The sequence below is a fragment of the Marmota flaviventris genome, chromosome 18 (genome assembly GCF_047511675.1).
Source record: "Marmota flaviventris isolate mMarFla1 chromosome 18, mMarFla1.hap1, whole genome shotgun sequence".
Taxonomy (NCBI): Eukaryota; Metazoa; Chordata; class Mammalia; order Rodentia; family Sciuridae; genus Marmota; species Marmota flaviventris.
Genome location: NC_092515.1, coordinates 13930067 through 13949529, shown reverse-complemented (window position 1 = coordinate 13949529; position 19463 = coordinate 13930067). Strand labels below are relative to the sequence as shown.

At 37.9% G+C, this 19463-nt stretch overlaps 2 protein-coding genes across 2 annotated transcripts in view; one reads left to right on the top strand and one right to left on the bottom strand.

Annotated features, from left to right (window-relative positions):
* Positions 1-16845, top strand: part of Znf546 (zinc finger protein 546) — a 28672-nt gene extending 11827 nt beyond the window's left edge. Inside the window, exon 4 of the mRNA XM_071604712.1 lies at positions 485-16845. Coding sequence (XP_071460813.1) covers positions 485-2583 — 2099 coding nt within the window. The 3' untranslated portion in view covers positions 2584-16845. The remainder of the gene's footprint in view (positions 1-484) is intronic.
* Positions 16846-17042: 197 nt separating this feature from the next.
* LOC114097451 (vomeronasal type-1 receptor 1-like) lies at positions 17043-17945 on the bottom strand. The gene has a single exon (XM_027941379.3). It carries the CDS (start codon positions 17943-17945, stop codon positions 17043-17045), a length of 903 nt encoding a protein of 300 aa, XP_027797180.2.
* Positions 17946-19463: the final 1518 nt, after the last annotated feature.

Here is a 19463-nt window from a genome sequence, read left to right as displayed (position 1 = left end):
CAGTGTCAGGAATTGAAACAGATACCTATAAGTCTCTAAGTATAGACACAAATAAAATTCATACAATAAGTTAGAAAATATATAATTGAGGAAAGTCACAGAACTGTGTGCTGGAATATAAAACCAAGAACATGGACTTAGACATGGTTATCAGGGCAGTCTTCCTGAGGAAGTGACTTAATGTTCAATGATTGAGAAAAGGTGTTTTCAGACTCAAACTTCATACCACAGCTATACTCATTCAGTTTTACAGATTGTGACGGCTTTTGAGCTTAACAGCAGAGCTAAGTAATTATGACAGATACAACATGTCTACAAAGCCTAAAACCTTCACCATCTGGCCCTTTATAGCAAAATTTGCTGAGTCTTGCTTCAAACCTTTAAGTCTGTTATTTCAGATCACTTTTTATTTCTATTGAAAGATGTAGCCCATCATTGCACCCTCAACACAGAAACTAGCATTATTATTATTTTTTTTAAACAGATTTCACCAAGAAGTTATTTCCAGAAAAGGATGTTTGTGAAAAATATTTGTCTCAATTTCAGACAGTGGAAAAAAATGAAACCAACAATGGGGATACCATTTTCAGAAATGGATTGCAGAACAAGCGTGAATTTGAGAGAAAAGAGGAACATCAGATGGGATGCATTAGTCAAATGATAATCCAAAACCAAATCTCTCTTCCTCTACAACAGAAAATTCATCCTAGAGAGAAACCATATAAATGTAAGGAATGTAAGAAGGCCTTTAGACAACAGTCTTACCTTATTCAACATATGAGAATTCACACTGGTGAGAGACCTTATAAATGCATGGAATGTGGAAAGGCCTTCTGTCGAGTGGGAGACCTTAGAGTACACCAGACAATCCATGCTGGAGAGAGACCCTATGAATGTAAAGTATGTGGGAAGGCCTTTAGACTTCACTATCACCTTACTGAACATCAGAGAATACATTCTGGTGTGAGACCCTATGAGTGTAAGGAATGTGGGAAGACCTTTAGTCGAGTTAGAGACCTCAGAGTACATCAGACAATTCATGCTGGGGAGAAACCCTATGAATGTAAAGAATGTGGGAAGACCTTTAGACTTAATTATCAACTTGGTGAACATCAAAGAATTCACACTGGTGAGAGGCCCTACGAATGTAAGGTTTGTGGAAAGACCTTTAGGGTACAACGACATATCAGTCAACATCAGAAAATCCATACTGGTGTAAAACCCTATAAATGTAATGAATGTGGGAAGGCCTTTAGTCACAGTTCATACCTCGTCCAACATCAGAAAATTCATACTGGTGAGAAACCCTACAAATGTAAGGAATGTGGTAAGTCCTTCAGTTTTTATGCAGAACGTACTCGACATCATAGAATTCATACTGGTGAGAAACCCTATGCATGTAAAGACTGTGGGAAAGCCTTTCGTCTTCGAACAGAACTTACTCGGCATCACAGAACTCATACTGGTGAGAAGCCCTATGAATGTAAAGAATGTGGGAAGGGTTTTATTTGTGGCTACCAACTTACTTTACATCTGAGAACTCATACTGGTAATGTTCCTTATGAATGTAAGGAATGTGGGAAAACCTTCAGTAGCCGCTATCATCTTACTCAACATTACAGAATACATACTGGTGAAAAACCCTTCCTGTGTAAGGAATGTGGGAAAGCCTTTCGTCTTCAAGCAGAGCTTACCCGGCATCTCAGGATTCATACTTGCAAGAAACCTTATGAATGTAAGGAATGTGGGAAGGCTTTTATTCGTAGCAGTCAACTTATTTCACACCAGCGAAATCACGCTAATGAGAATACCTATGAATGTCAAGAATGTGGGAAGATTTGTAGTCGTCGTTACAATCTTATTCAACATTATAAAATTCATACTGGTGAAAAACCCTATGAATGTAAAGAATGTGGAAAGTCCTTTCGTTTTCAGACAGAACTTACTCAACATCACAGAATTCATACTGGTGAAAAACCTTATAAATGCAAAGAATGTGGGAAAGCCTTTATTCGTAGCAATCATCTTACTCAACATTACAGAATTCATACTGGTGAAAAACCTTACGAATGTAAGGAGTGTGGGAAGACCTTTAGTCGTCACTATCGTCTTACTCAACATTACAGAATCCACACTGGTGAGAAACCCTACGTCTGTAGTGAGTGTGGAAATGCTTTTATTTGTAGTTATCAACTTACCTTACATCAAAGAATTCACTCTGGTGAGATTCCATATGTATGTAAGGAGTGCGGGAAGACCTTTAGTCGTCGATACCATCTTACTCAACACTTTAGACTTCATACTGGTGAGAAACCTTATGAGTGTAAGGAATGTGGGAACGCTTTTCGCCTTCAAGCAGAACTTACCCGACACTACGCAGTTCATACTGGAGAGAAACCTTATAAATGTAAGGAGTGTGGGAAGGCCTTTAATGTTAATTCAGAACTTACTCGACATCACAGAATTCACACTGGTGAAAAGCCTTATAAGTGTGAAGAGTGTGGGAAGGCCTTTATTCGTAGTGACCAGCTTACTTTACACCAGAGAAGTCATACTAGTGAGGAAACACTATGCATGATGTAGAGGATACAATGGCTTCTTGAAAATGCCTTTTACATCAAGGATTCGTAATGTATTTTTACATATTAGGGAATATATAGGAATCACTTTTGCTTCATATTTACAAATTATTTTACATGTTGGTTTTTAAAGTTTCAAAACCATAACATCACTCAGTCTTGATTCAGGTTTAGCAGACTGATTATGGCGCAGTGCAGCTCAAGCCATTGAGAACTTTTTCCCCCTCACAAGCTGATGTTGAGCAGTACTTCTGTAAAGTGCAAGAACATTGGTTTACAGGGGGACGGGGAGGAAATGGAAAGGAACACTATAAAAGCTCCATTTTTCTAATTTAATGCCATAAATCATCTGTCAGATTGCTATAAATTTCTAAACACTTGCTCCCACTGTCTGGCCCTTAACTCATTGTAAACCAGAAGCAAACAATTCGTCCACATGGTCCACACTTCTTTTAGAACTAGAACAGAAGATGATTGTTAATGAAGTGAGTGTAGGAAGGACTTCAGCCACAGCACATCATTGTTCTAAGTCATAAGTTCACTTCTGCCTGTGCAGAAGTTGGCAAGACTCTTCCCTTCTGTGCCTCAGTTTTAAAATGGTAGTAATAGTATCTACCTAGTAGTATTTTTGTGAGGATGAAATAAAAATGGAAACTTTTAGAAGAGTACTTGAGAAAGCATGTGCTTAATATTACTGTTCTTATTTTGTTATATTTAATTGTAGATGGACACAATACCTTTATTTCTATGTGGTGCTGAGGATTGAACCCAGTGCCTCACAAGTGCTAGGCAAGCACACTGCACTGAGCTATAGCCACAGTCCCTACCATATTATTTTTATCACTAATGGTACCGTTAGTAAATTCACTTGAGAGGAATACTACATGGGTGAACTTAAAAACCACCCATTACCTTTCACTCAGTAAATGTGAATAACCAGATAAAATCCAGTAAAATAGAGTGAACTTCTATTTCCAAAGGCAGAGCTCATCTCTGAAAATAGGAAAAAGAAATCTCTAGATTTCATGAGTGTAAAGATGACAAGAATAAAGCTTTTAAAGAACCAGGAAAGCTATAATGCCTTTTCATGACCCAAAAACAAGATATGCTATAATTTATAATTTCTTCCCATTAATTGGTAAATTAGAAGCCACCAAAAGATTACTGTCCATTCAGAAAAATTAAGATAGTATAGTGACCCCTGGTGTGTCCTCACCATGTTCATTAGTAATTAATATATAATTTGGTTTGTGTCAATATGATATTTACACGTCTTTGTTGTAATATTTGAATATAAATGGATGTCATGACATGTCAACCTTTCAAGAGTAAAAGCTGCCTTCTACTTAATTACTACATAGCTTCACAACTAAGGAGATTAATAATTCTATAATCTCTAACATTCGGTCTCTTTTTTCTATCGTGGAACAGTTTAAGAGTAGCCCTTTTCCCTAATGTTATCACATTGACTTTTTTCAAAGTTTAGGATAGTTGTTGTGTAGAATATTATAATTTTTTTTCTCATTGTTTTTTTCAAAATGTTTTTAATGTGCTCATTTATCCCCACTATTTCTCACGAATTGAAGTTAGAATTAGAAACTCTGAGGTTCAGATTAAATAATTTGACAAGAATACTTAATAGGTGATATTTGTATTTCAGTTGTAATCCATTAGTTGGTGTACAGTGTCACACCACTACATTGTCCTTCATTGATTCACTTGATGCAGCAGATTGTACTTTCCAAAGATGGCTACACCAGTGGATCCTGTTCTACATGCTAACCTTACAGTGTGATATTGCACTCTCCCTTCAAGAGGTAGGGTCCATATTCTTGCCTTTGAATCTGGGCAGGCAGGCCTGTGTTTGTGGCAGAAGTGACACTACATGAGTTCCAAGACTAACTCATAATAGGCAATATAGTTTCTGACTGATATATTTGGGATGCCAGAGCCCTAGGAAAGGTCCAGATAACAGGTTCTGATTAGAGTCCTGATTTATATTCCAGACAACAGCCCCATCAGGCACCAGGTATATGAGTATGTACAACCTTTAAATGATTCTAACCCTTAGCTTTCAAGCCAGCCCAACTGGTACCAAGTGGAACAGAGACAGCATTCCTCTGCCTGCCCAAATTGCAGATGCATGAGTGAAATAAATATTGCTTTAAGACACTAAGTTTTGGAGCAGTTTGTTACACAGAAATAGATAATTATCATATAAACCAAGAAATTCAATTACCATGTTTCTTTGCTATGGCACACTTGAAAATTATGAACTTTGAAGGTATGCCCCAACACATAGGTGCCCTCAGCAAAGGGTGGAGAGACCTACTGGCTCAAGACACTTGAAGAAATCTTCTAATTATCTGGTGATGTGTTAGCTTTTTATTGCTATGACCAAAATATCTGACAAGAACAACTTAGAGGAAGAAAGTCTTATTTGGGCTCACAGTTTCAAAGGTTCAGTCCATGGTTGGCCAACTGCATTGCTTTGGGACTGTGGGGAGGCAGCACATCATAGCAGAAAGGTGAAGTGATAGAAAGCTCATAGAAGCCAGGAAGGAAAAAAAGAAAAAAAAAACATGAATAGCCAGGGACAAAATATAATCCCCCAAATCATTTCCCCAATCACCTCCTTCCTCCAGCCATGCCCCACCTCCCTGTAGTTACCACTCAGTAATCCATTCAAATTATTAATCCATCAAATGGATTAATCTACTGATGCGGTCACAGCTCTCATAGTCTAATCATTACAACTACGAACATTCCTACAGAGGCTACCTTGTTTCAAATATATGAACTTTTCCTGAGACAGTTCATATCTGAACCATAAGAGGTGACCACTTATGCTGATATAGAGGTGACTTCTAGGAAGTCAGATCAGAATTCCTGGAATATGAAAAATAACATAATAGCAGAAATGTCTGTGGTCATACACTATAAGAAATAGTATAGAATAAGATCAGCAAAGTCTCTGAAGGACAAAAATACAGAAATGAAAATAATTCCTGGGTGTGTATTGTAGGTGTGGACAGATTACAGAGTTGTGAAATAGGGTCCCAAACTTAGTCTTTCCAATTTACAATAATGTTAAGTGATAAAATTTGAAATACAGGGGCTGGGATTGTGGCTCAGCAGTAGAGTGCTCGCCTAGCACCAGCAGGACCTGGGTTCGATTCTTAGCACCACATAAAAATAAAGGCATTGTGTTGTATCCATCTACACCTAAACATAAATAATTTTTTTTAATTTAAAGTATAATTTCTATTTAATATATGAGTTTAAATCCATTTCCTAGGCAAAATGGACAGTACTTTCATATGATGTTGGGCAGCAGAAGTGACTCATAGCAAATCATTAGCCACTTTATTCACAATGGTAAACAACCAGTACTCCGTATTGTAATGTGTTGCTAAACTATGTTGTTTGATAGCTTAGGTATATTAAATGCCTTTTTCAGCTTGTGATATTTTCCAGTGGGTTTATTAGGAAGCAACCCCCTTATAAGTTAAGGAGCATCATACAATTCATTCACAGTGGAAAAAAAAAAAAGCAGAAGAAACTTCCTGTGAGAACATTCAGGTATTGAATTTAGTAAAGACCTGAAAGCAGCTGTTACAAATGTAAAGAACTACATGTATAAAGAACTAAAAGTATAATGATGATCTCACCAAATAGAGAATGTCAGTGCAGAGACAGACTGCTTAAAAATGAACCAAATGGGAATTGGAGCTGAGAAGTGTAAGATCTGAAATGGAAAAACTCACTAAAGGGCTCAACAGCAGATTTGAGCTGGAAAAAGAATTTGTAAATTTGAAAATAGATGGATAGAAATTATGTACTTTGAAAAATAGGAAGAATAAAAAAATGAACAGAACCTCAAGGACTTGTAAAACATCAACCATACCAACGTGCACATGATATAAGGACAAGATCAGAAAAAAAAGTTTGAAAAAACAATATAAGCTGGAGGTGTGGCTCAGTGGTAAAGCACCTGCTTAGGGAGGCCTTGCATCCAATCCTCAGCACCAAAAACGACAATGGTCAGACCTTCCCAAAGCTGACTAAGCACGCACATCTACAAGAATCTCAAGAAGGCCTAAGTATTATCCTACTACTCATACTAACACCTACTCAAACTGTGATAGACAGCCACATGATTGTCCTTGGCTTCTGACAGTTGAACTAAGAATATCTTGAAAGCAGCAAGAGAAAAAATGTCTCATCATATAGCATCCTCAATAAGAGTGTCAGTTTCTTATAAGAAACTGATCAAGGGCTGGGGATGTGGTTCAAGCAGTAGTGCGCTCGCCTGGCATGCGTGCGGCCCAGGTTCGATTCTCAGCACCACATAGAAACAAAGATGTTGTGTCCGCTGAAAACTAAAAAATAAATATTAAAATATTCTCTCTCGCTCAAAAAAAGAAAAAAGAAAAAAACTGATCAAAAAGCAGTGGAATAAACCTAAAAGCACTGTCAAAAAAGAAAAACCTGCTAACCAGGAATTTCACATCCAGCAAACTCTCCAATAAGGACAATATCAGATAAAGACTGAACTAATTTGTTGCTCTCAGAACTGCCTAACAAGGAAAATTATTTTTAAAAAAAATTATTTAGGCTGAAAGAAGGAACTAACAGGTGGCAATTTGAATCTACATGAGGAAATTAAGTTTTGTTAATGTTGTTACTTAGATAAATATAAATATAGCCATATTCGTAACTGGTAAAAACAATACCATAAAATAATTGTAAATTATCGGACCCTTAATATATCCAGATGGAATTATGTCACATTTGTATTAGTGATGGCACGAAGGAGGCAGAGGAAGGGAGCTCTACAGGAGCCAAAAATTTATTTATTTTTTAAGCTAATGTATATATTTAATTCCTAGAGTAACCATTAAGAATGTAATTTTACCCCAAGGTTAAGAAGAATTAAAGGATGTAGCTCAGTGATAGAGCACTAGCCTGGCATGTATGAGGCCCCAAGTTTGATCCCTAACACCACACACACAAAAATATAAATGATACATTATAAAATACCAGTTAGACACAAAAGACAACAATAAGGGAAGAAAAGGGAAATAAAGATATGAGACATGTAAAACAAATAGCAAAATGCAGACATAATAAATTTAGCCTTGTAAATAAGCAAAAAGAGGCTGAAAATTAGTGGATGGAAAATTAATGAAAGGATGGAAAAAATATACCATCCAAATGGTGGTGACAAGACAGCAGGGGTGGTTACACTAATATAAGATAAAATAGCTTTTAAAAAATCACTAAAGACAAAAAGGGTCATTATTTAATTGATAAAAGAGTAATCCCCTCAGTAAAATAAAAACAATTATGGATAAATATGCCCCTAACAAGACACCACATGCATGAAACAAAAATTTGGAGGTAAAAATAGTTAATAAGATTGGAGATTTCAACTCCCTATTCTCAATAATTTAAGGAAATCCAGCAAGGATATAGAAGATTTAAACATTAATTACCAAGTTATTAAACCCTCTATTAACAGTAGAATACATATCCAACATGTAACATTCTTTAAACAATATGCTGTAGTCTATAGGTCAAAAATTTTAATGAAGACCTAAGTATATTCTCTGATCACAATTACAAATCACTAACTCCGGAAATTTGGTTAATTTAAAAAATATTTTTGGATTTCCAAAAACATTGCTAAGTGAATCAAAGAACACCATGTGAACCAAAGAAAAAAATGAACAATTGGAAAATATTTTGAATGAATATGAAAAAAAATCAGCTGATGGGAGAAGTAATGGGAAGTTGAGTTTGGAATCAAAAGACTGAGAAAATAGCTATCAGATCAGATATAAGTGATGGAAGGAATGCACAGATTCAGTGTTGAAGGTCAGAGACTTGTAGAGACTCAAATTCTAGCTACTAGACTAGAAAACAGAAATTATTTGTTAACCCAGAACCAGTACTTGCACCATCAGGTAAGTCTGGAAACAGTGGAAGAATTGAAAATCAGTCCTGAGTTTAGTTGCAGTAGGAGATAAAGCCACCTAACGAACATGAATTGTGTTTTTCAGTTTGTTAGTGGAGAACTGTGGTGGGCAGTCATTGTGCAGAAATCATTTTTAAACTTAACAGGTGAGGAAGCAAGTAAATCTCTGAAGCCTCATCCCACCAATATATGGAATGCCTTTTCAACAGGCTGGCCCTGTAACCTGTGTAAATAGACTGAGCTTAGGCCACGGAGCCCCCTTCTCCTGACACACACACCAGAGTCTGCAGTGGGAGTGAGGTAGGGTAGAGCAAAGTGTACAACACTTCCAAAGAGTGTAGCTCCTCGGGGGCAGTGAATGCATGCACCTGCACTATGCCTCCATCAAGAGCCTCCGTCAGGCAGAGTGGTGCCTATGGAACAGTATATACCTCCACTCCTGGCCATTATTGACCACACCACCAACCCTCCATAGCCTAGCCACAGTCCCACACTCTGGCCATTAGCTGCTGTCACACGTACCCCAGCTGCAGCCCTACACCCCAGCCTCTTGCCACCACACTGCACCCTGCCAGCCCCTAGCCACCAGCTGCCACCCGACACTCCAACTGCTAGGCTACACCATACCTCTGCTGTATGCTATTTTACCCAAAGAACTGAAAACTATGAAGGTGAGCCCACATTTGTTTATATTAGAGTATGAAAAAAAGTCTCCATTTTAAATCTCAGCAAGGAGCAAATCTTGACTATTGTTGCATTAGCTGTTTTTTTGTATTTAATTTTTAAAATTTTTAAGTATTTTTTTTTAGTTGTAATGGACATTTATTTATATGTGTTGCTGAAAATTGAACCCAGCGCCTCACACATGTGAGGCAAGTGCTCTACCACAACCCTGGCCCCCCAATTTTTTTTTTTAAAGAGAATTTTTAATATTTATTTTTTTAGTTTTCAGCGGACACAACATCTTTCTTTGTATGTAGTGCTGAGGATTGAACCCAGGCCACACGCATGCCAGGCGAGCACGCTACCACTTGAGCCACATCCCCAGCCCCCCCCCAAATTTTTAAAAATATTTTAGTTGTAGTTGGACACAGTACCTTTATTTATTTTTATGTGGTGCTGAGGATCGAACCCAAGGCCTCACACATGCTAGGTGAGCACTCTACCCCTGAACCCCAACCTTGGCCCCCGTTTTTTTGTATTTTGTTGTGTCTTCCCTCATTGGTTTTTTATGATTCCAACTCGTTTGATGTATTCTTTCAATTAATTGGGGTTTTCTTGCTACTTCTTTCTTTCTCATATGTATTCCCTTTCTCCCCTTTTCTGCCTCCCTTTCCTTTCTCTTCTTTTCCCTCTTCCTGCAGTATAATTTAGTATGAAGTATAGCATCATTAATGCTCGATTTTTTTAGCATATTCTATATTTTACACCCACTTTCATAGCACATGTTGATATTTAGTTTGCTTTTAAATTACCACTGTTACTGTCAGTTACTTTCTCCTCTCAAAGTGGTGCTGGTAGTTGAAATTAGCACTTTGATTATTTTAGTATCAACACATCCAACTGGCATAATCACTGGGCTGGAGGTAATTTTAAAGAGATAAATGATCACTAGAAGACACACACACACACACACACACACAAAAAAAAAAAAAAAGTCCATCACAACAGATGTACAAATATAGGATCCCAGCAAAACAAGGAAACAAGACAAGTCACCAAAAAGTTGATAAAGTCAGACATTGAAGTGAATGAAATGCCAGAAAAATAATTCAAAAATTGTTAAAATGATCAGTAAATTAAACAAATATCTAAACAATGAATTAAGGGGGAAATATGGGTTATGAAAATGCATTTCAGTAAAGAGATTCTGAAAAAGAATTCTGCAAAGGCAAGGCACAATAAGTTAAACTCAGCTGAGAGACTCCAACAGATCAAATGGAAGAAGTTCAGAGCTTGAGTACAAGGCAGATACTCTGGAATATTCTGACAGTAGTAAAGACAAAATAAGAAACTGATCAAAATATCCAAGAACTCTGAGCCATTAAAAGACTTAACAAGGTGCATAAGTACAGAGGAAGAAGCAGAGATACGGGCTAATTGCATTGATAGCCTAGTCAGTGAAATAATACTATTAAAATATTCTGAATTTTAAGAATGAGATGGACATCCAGATACTGGGGGCATTTAGAACCCCAAACAGATAAGACCAGAAAAGAACCTCTCCACAACACACTATAATTAAAATGACAAATATTCAGAATAAGGATACAATTTTAAAAGTCTCAAGAGAGAGAAAGGTCACATTTAGAGATAAGCCAATCAGAGAAACATTGGATTTCTCAACAGAAATCCTAAATTCCAGAAGACTTGGAACAATGTTACATCAAGACCTTAAAATAACTGCCAGCCAAGATTGCTCTATCTAGCAAAACTATTCTTCAGAATCCAAGGAGAAATAAAAACCTTCCAAGATAAGTATAAACAAAAATAACTCATGACTACTAAGGGAGAATAGCAGATGAAACTTAAAGAAATCTTACATTTTAAAAAATGTGGGGTAAAAAGAGGTTGGAAAGAATAAATCTCTTAGATGAGCAGTAAACAATGAGAATTAGAAATCAAAAATATCAGGAAATAATAAACACGTCTCTATAACACTGAATGTAAATGACCTCAATTCTCCAATTAAAAGACAATAGGCAGGCAGACAGGATTAAAAAACAAGACCCAACTCTGTTCCCTTCAAGAGACACCTCATAGGCAAAGACATGTTCAGGCCAAAAGCAAAAGGATGCAAAATGATATTTGATGTAAATGGAGCCGGAAAGCACCTACTCTCATATTCAACATCCAGGTCAAAATTAATCAGAATTTACAGAATCATCACACAGTGGTATAGGGAAAAAATACAACAAGAAGATAAAGTGATAGTAGATATTTATGCCCAAATGTTGGTAAACTTAATTATATAAAATAAATGCTACTTGATATAAAGTCTCGGATCCTGATATGATGGTACTTTGTGATTTCAATACATGTTTTTCAGCAATAGACATGAGATCAGCAAAGACACTTTATACCTAAAAAATACTATAAATCAAATGGACTTAACAGACATCTATAGACTAATTCATCGAACAAGAGCTGAATACACTTTCTTCTCAACTATTCATGGAAATTTCTCCACAATAGGCCATGTTTTAACCTGCAAAGCAAGTCTTAGCAAATAGAAAAAAGTTTATATACTTCCTTGCATCTTATCAGATCCTACTTGAATAAAATTAGAAATCAGTAGCAAGAAAATATACAGAAGACTATATAAACAAAGAGATTGAATAACATACTTTTGAATGATGAATGGTTTTAGAAGAAATCCAGATAAATTTTTAAATTCTTAGAGTCAAACAAGAATATAAATATAATATACCAGATCTCTGGGACAGAGTAAAGGCAGTTCTGAGAAAAAAGTTTATAGCTATGAGTGCCTACATTTTAAGAAAATCTGGAAAATGCCAAATAAATTGCCTAATAATATATCTTAGGATCTTAGAAAAGCAAGAACAAACTAATTTCAAAACCAGTTAAAGGGGCCTTGGGTTGTAGCTCAGTGGCAGAGTGCTTGCCTAGCATGTGTGAGGCACTGGGTACAATCCTCAGCACCACATAATAAATTAAAACAAAAACAGTAAAAGGAAATATCAGTCAAAATTAATAAAATGTAGAATAAAAATACAAAGGATAAAGATAACAAATAATTGGTTCTTTGAAAAGATGAATGAGATTAATAAACTTAGCCAATGAACCAAGAGAGAAGAGATGAAAAGGGAAGTATTACCACAGATATCTCTGAAATCCAATAAATCATCAGGAATTACTTTGAAAACTTACATAGTAAAACATTAGAATATCTAGAAGAAATGGATAAATTTATAGACATGTGACCTACCCAAATTGGGGCAAGTGGATATAGAGAACCTAAACAGATCAATAACCAGCAATGAAATTGAAGCAGTAATAAAAAGCCTTCCAAGCCATGTACAGTAGCACAGTCTGCAATTCCAGCAACTCAGGAGGCTGATTGCAAGTTCAAGACCAGCCTCAGCAATTTAATGAGGTTCTGACTCAAAAAAAAAAAAATTCATTGCATCATACCCTCCATTGCATCATAGCCTCATGTTTTACACACACGCGCACACACACACACACACACACACACAACCCCACCACCACCACTCCCCAAAAAACACAATTTTCCAACGAAGAAAAGCCCAGGACCAGTTGGATTCTCAGCTGAATTCGACCTGACTTTAAAAGAAGAATTAATGCCAATAATACTCCTTAAATTACTCCATGAAATAGAATAGTGTAGAACACTTCCAAATTCATTTTAAGAAGCCAGTATCATCCCGATACTAAAACCAGAGGATACTTCAAAGAAAGAAAACTATAGACCAATATCCCTGATGAACATTGGTGCAAAAAAAAAATCCTAATAAAATATTAGCAAATAAATATTTGACAACAAAAACTATATATCATGATCAGAACAGTCCAACTAAGCCAGACAGTAGAGGTCAGGATAGTAATAACCTTTGGTATTGGTGACTTCATTATAGAATTAAAATAGATCCTGAGATCTTGGCATTATTCTATTTCTTAATCTTGCTTTAATAAGAGTGTCATGAAAATGTAATGATCTATACACTTATGTTTTGGACCATTTTTTAAAAATTCATGTTATACTGCAATAAAATGTGGAGGAAAACATAAATAAGATCCTAGAGCTGTTATAAATCTCATCTGCACTAGAAGATAGAGAAAAGATTTGATAGTTTGAATCTCAGAAAAGAAAAAAGGCAGATGTACAAAATAATATATTGAGAATTTAAACAGTGTTCACTACTTTCACAGTTAGGACACCAATCCAAGCCACTAGCACACCTCTTCTGAACCATTGTGATTTGCCTTCTGAAAAGTCTCATTCTTTGTTCTACTGAGCCAAGAATCTGATGGTAAAGATCGTTTATGTCGGGATTCAATCAGCAATAGAACCACTAGGAAGGTGATGGATGGAATGTGTGGTTTATTCTAAGGAACAGAACTTCTGCAATTATGGGAGCTGATGAATAAGTCTATGGGATGCTGCTGCCTTTGTCTCCAATGGCCTGAGGTCACCATGAACTGCCAGCCTGTCAGTCAGGTTGAAAAACTGGACATGAAATTGGAGAAAATAAATATGAACTGGACCCCGTGTCCACCTCCGACTTCTGTCACAGGGGTGACCTGCAGAAGCCAACGGCCTGCTGTGGATGGCACATAAGCCTTCTCTAGCAGTACAAGAAGCTAAATAAGCTCTGGTAGGAGCCATAGTGATGCAGACACAACTGGGACATCATGCCAACAGCATGAGTCAGCAGATAGGCAGCCCCAGGCCAAGAGTTACAGCCACACCAGGGGTCCACTCTGACCTTCAGAGCATATGGCTGCTGCTTCACTTCCAACTGCTAAATATAATACCAATGTCTCTGTGGCCTAAAACCATTCAGGAAAGACTTCTGGAAACATACTTCCAGTTCAGCCAAGTTACACAGTATAAAAGCACCAGCTATCCTTTCAAAAAATAAGTCCTATCATGTCGTCCTTCTACTCAAAATCTGCTAATGGCTCCCTATCTGTTTTAGGGAAAAGGCCAAAATAATCATGCTATCTACAACATTTTATACAAGCTGCCACTTTTAAATCCTGGTACTTCCTTACACCTGCAGCTATACTGGTCACCTTGCTATATGACATGCACCATAAAAATTAAATAAAAAAATAAAAAAGGCTTTATTCAGTCAATTCTCTGCGTAGTCCCTCTGCCCTCTGTGTTCTAGCCAAGGGCTATGTGCATTACTGAATTCCGTCATGTCATTCTACACTCTGCTCAAATATCAGCCTCAGGAAGAGATTTCCTGCACAGAGTATTTGAAACCAACACACCCAGGGTGCTCCTTCGTTGCACCCCATTGTTTGTCAACAGGACATTTGTCACCATCTGAAACACAGCTTCATTTAATTAGAGCAGGTAGGAACGCTAACTAGTGACTAGGTCCCAGGTCTCTTCACTCTCAAATTTCCCTTTCAGTTCAGCCCTAAGTTCCTGTTACTGATCTATCTGGTTGAGAGTCAAAGGCGTGTTCCCAAAACAAACCCTCCCCCCAGCTCTACCTGTGCATGTATGTGACACACACCAAGTGTAATTCAGGTGCCCTAGAGATGAACTGTGAGCTGAGATGTGTGCGCATCGTCTCTACAAAGTACAGCCTCCCCAGCTTCTCAGTATCAAGAGCTGCCACTGTCATCCATCCAGTGCTCAAGTGAGACGAGTCACCCTCCAATCCAGACTTCAAGCTCCGCTTCATGAGGCCATTGCCGAGGTCAGTGCATACCTCTTCCTAATAGTGTCATCTTCATGATCTTTATCATCTGCATCACAGCCATTGTCCCCCCTCACCTAATTCCAAAAATTCTCCTAATCCTTTTGCTCTTGCACTGTGAACTCAATAAACAATGGTCATTTTTAGACAAATCAGATACTTTATTAGTACCCCCTTTGATTAAAAAATATACATATATATATCCTTTTATTGCCTGTAATTACTGTTGGGATTTCTGGCACAATTTCCTAGCCCGATCTGTTCAGACCTGACAAATTATCATTGTATTCTACAACCTCAACTCATGCTAAATTCTCTTGACAGACGAGGCTCATAGGATTTCTTTTGGTCCTTGGTATGTTCTGTGGGCTTTTGTGCACATCCTCCTCAAACAGTTTGCATTAGGTGCCCACTATGACTGGCTACTCCTCCATGATATCCAGGAAGCTCCCTACACTGCCGATACAAAGAAAATTACAACAAATGTAGTTTAAAGGTCTTATTTGGCATTTATTTGTGGTTCTAGACTCAACACCTCATTCCGTAAAGTAGAATGAGTGTTCTGATACACTGAATTCCCCTGCTCAGCTCAGGGGTTGGCTTTATAAACAACAGAGCATAGAGGAAAGCCGAGACAGAACAAAAAGGGGATTGGTTCTTTCAGTTGCTTTTCTTCTAAAGGTCAGACTACAAGTCTTATCATGCCTACTAAAGTGAGTGTCTGGGAATTTTGCTATTATCTCTCACTCTCCCAATTTCTTGAAGGGTCAGATAAACAACTTCTCTTTGGCTTCATGATGTGGCACTTCAGTGCGAGTAATTCTGTTTTGGTTTGGTCTGTTGGGCCTAGTGTTAGAGCTTAGTCCAAATCAACAGCTTCCTGAACATTTAACAAAATGAGATCCTTAGTTCAACCACCTGTGCAAGTATAGACATTTGAAGCAGACCAGGTACCCCCACCCCAAAGACCCTTGCCACAATTAAGTTTCACATCAGAAATTTTTTTTTCTTTACAAAAAATATGCAGAAAGCCCACTGGCATTCTGTTGAGAGTATTGTGGTTTGTGAAAGAGATGGAAAATGGCAAACCCCAAAATAGTGTGGTCTGGGAAGAGGGAGTGAGGAAGAAGGCCAAACACTGATAACATTGATCCTTCACCAGTACACCCCTTACAAGTGACAAAGAATCCCTGGGGAGGAGATAGCCATCAAGCCTAAAGTGACAGTCTCTGCCAAAGCATTAATCCTTTCTCATATAAATCCCTTCCCAGTGACAGCACAACGGGACCCTAAAGGGAAAAAGATAAGCACTGAATGCTGACCCCCAGGCCCTCAGACCCTCCATTCTTCCCCAAATAAAAACATCGCCCAATAAAAACAAATTTCAAATTCTCACAGCCCGTTTCCTAAGTGCCCAAACTGACATGCTCTGTCAATAATTAAGTCACCTCTCAGTGGAGCATTTACAAGCACAGATTCCTCCTTTGGCCAGTGGCTCATTTTCCATCAGAAAAGCGGGTCCACCAGATGCACGACTCCACCACGGAGTAAAGACTGTGCTGATCTGTGAAGTTTGCACCCAGCTCTGTCATTTTGTGCTAACAGTTTGAAGTTGCTTCTTCCTTGTAAACAACAGTTTGCATACAAAAGGTGTGATAGAGTCTGCCGTCAAGCTTGTTGTGCAAAAAGATACAAGATTTTACCAAGAAAACAGATCACGAGACCTCTGTCTGGCCTCCTTCTCTCATGTAACCATCCCATTGAATATAAACCTAAAAGAATTTCCAGACTCAGGGTCCAGAGATTTGTAGGCATTAGACCCTCTGGACCACTGCAGCTTAAATAAACCCACTTCCTGAATTTTTTTCAGGTGTCCAGCCTCCTTTGTCCTCAATCATTATTCCCATCGCCCCTTCTTTCACGTCTGGATTTTCCAGACTTCATTGTGGCAGACACCGTCCCTGTTCACCACTGCACACAAAACAGCATGATACAGCAAGGGTGAACGGATGAGGGAATATTGATGCTGCCATCAGTACTTGATTAAGTCCAGACACTTCCTCAGCAGGAGGAGCAGAGCTTGAAGATGTGAGTGTAATTTCTTAAGAGCAAAAAGGGACTGAAGGATGGAAAGCTAGATGCTACAATCACAGTGGTGTTTGCCAGCCACGACTGTGGATTGTTGACATAAAAAGCATAAATTTCAAAAGCAGCAGAGAGGGAATAAAATAAGACAAAAGTGCTCACAAGTGTCAGGATGGATTTTATGGCCCTGGTCTCTGGGGATATTTGGGGAGATTGTCCAGTGCTACGAATGTACTGGACTTGCAGTTTGTGCCTGTGAAGGAAAAATAACATGGTTCCACTGGCCCAGATCATGAATCCCAAACAAATAATATCCACAGAGGAGAAAATAAATGAAAATACCGATTCTGCAATTGTGTTAATAAAAAGACGAGAGCAATATCTAAGATTTGAAGGCACAGTGATATTTCTGCTATGGGTTTGGCCAGTCACTTTCATGGGAACAATAATATTTACTATCAAATGAAACATCCAGCTCAAGAGACAGGTAGAATTAATATGCTTTAGGGCTTTGAATTTGAGTTCTACCCATCTGGGGTTTGTGGGGTTGATACTTAAGGCCTGGAAGCCACCTAAAAGACAGATGGTGCTAAGAGAATTTCCCCAGGCCACCCTGTAAAAATAAAAGACAAATTTACATCTAATATCATCCAGGAAATACCGCAGCCCGAAGTCTGCCATGGCCTGAGGGATTCCTCCACAGATAATCCACAACATATTGGCTAAGGCAAGATGGTGGATCATTTGCTCTAATGGTCTCATCCTGTGCTTCCTAAAAAGAGAATAAATATAAGGACAGAGGAGAGAAGAATTCCCTGTGATTCCTATTCCAGTCTGAGTGATGATGGCCATTCCCATGGCCACGTTCACAGAAAACATTCCCTCAGTGACTGAGCTGTAATGCGTCTACTCAGATCCAGGAACCTGGAGACAAACAGAAGAAACACATGAATTTTTTAAGTACAGTTTTCACTAAAGCCTCCTTTACTTGACTGCCACATGTAAAAATGTCATCCATGAAGGTATTTCTCTCCTCATCACCTCCTATACCTCTTGTGGTACTTAAAACTGAAGTCATCTCATTGGGTTCCCCTATGTATCTCACACAAAGTCAATTTAAAAATACACAAGATCCCTGTGTTCATAGCTCTTATAACTTGTTTTCAGTTCACATCTAGAGTCTAGAATATATTACTAGAAGTCAATAAGTATCTGTTCTTTGAAGAAATGAATGAACAAATGGAGTGGTTATTTCCATGTCAAAAATCATTCTCAATGCAAATGAGAACTACAACAAGACTCCATCTCACTTTAGTTAGAATGTCCATCATCAGAAACCAAAGGAACAAATGCTGGCAAGTGTGTGGAGAGAAAGGGACACTTACAGACCACTAGTTAAACTGTAAATTCGGCAAGGCACGGAATCCCAGCAGCTTGGGAGGCTGAGGCAGGAGGATTGAGAGTTCAAAGCCAGCCTCAGCAAAAGCGAGACACTAAGCAACTCACAGACCCCATTTCTAAAATACAAAATAGGGCTGAGGATGTGGCTCAGTGGTAACATGCCCAAGTTCAATCCCTGTACAAAAGAGAGAGAAGTGGGGAGAGAATGTAATTAGTAAAACCTCTATGGAAAACTATAGAAGTTTATCCAAAAAACTAAAAATAGATCATATGACAATATGATCCAGCTGTCCAACTCCTTGGTGCACACGTGAAGGCCACGAAGTAGTATACAAAAGAGATACCTTCATACCCATGTTTATTATGGCACAATAGCAAAGATGTGGAATCAGCAGAGGTGCCGGTCAACAGATGAATGAATAAAGTATACACACATAATGGAGAATTATTTGTCCATAAAGTACAAAACCCTGCCATTTACAGGAAATGAAGGAGCTGGAGGGCTTTTTAAGTGAAGTCAGACACAAAGAAATATCAATGTTTTCTCATCAGTAGAAACTTAAAAGGGTGTGAGGGTAGAAGAGGGAATATTCAGGACTGGGAAGAGGGCTTGGGAAGAGAAAGAAGGATGGATGGACACCATCTATGCACAACTTATGTGTATATGAATATACAGTAAATCCCAATGTGAAAAATTAAGATGTGTTAGTGATTTTATAATAAAAATAAATACCAAAAAAAGGCATTCCAAATGTTTTTCTATAATGAAAATATTTCTTCATGTGAAAGGCAGATTTCCTACTTGATAGGTTAAAATGCTTAGTGAACTAAGCTTAAGAACTGTTATTTAAAACTTTATATCAAGGACAGATATCACAACACATACCTGTGATCACAGTGATTTTGGAGGCTGAGGCAGGAGGATCATAAGTTTGAGGCCAGCCTCAGTAACTTAGCAAAACCCTGTCTCAAAACAAACAACTCATATCTTTACTT

What these genes read in the sequence shown, in the direction of transcription:
- LOC114097451 (XM_027941379.3), bottom strand. Translation starts at nt 17,945, where the DNA reads ATGTTTTCTGTGAACGTGGCCATGGGAATGGCCATCATCACTCAGACT.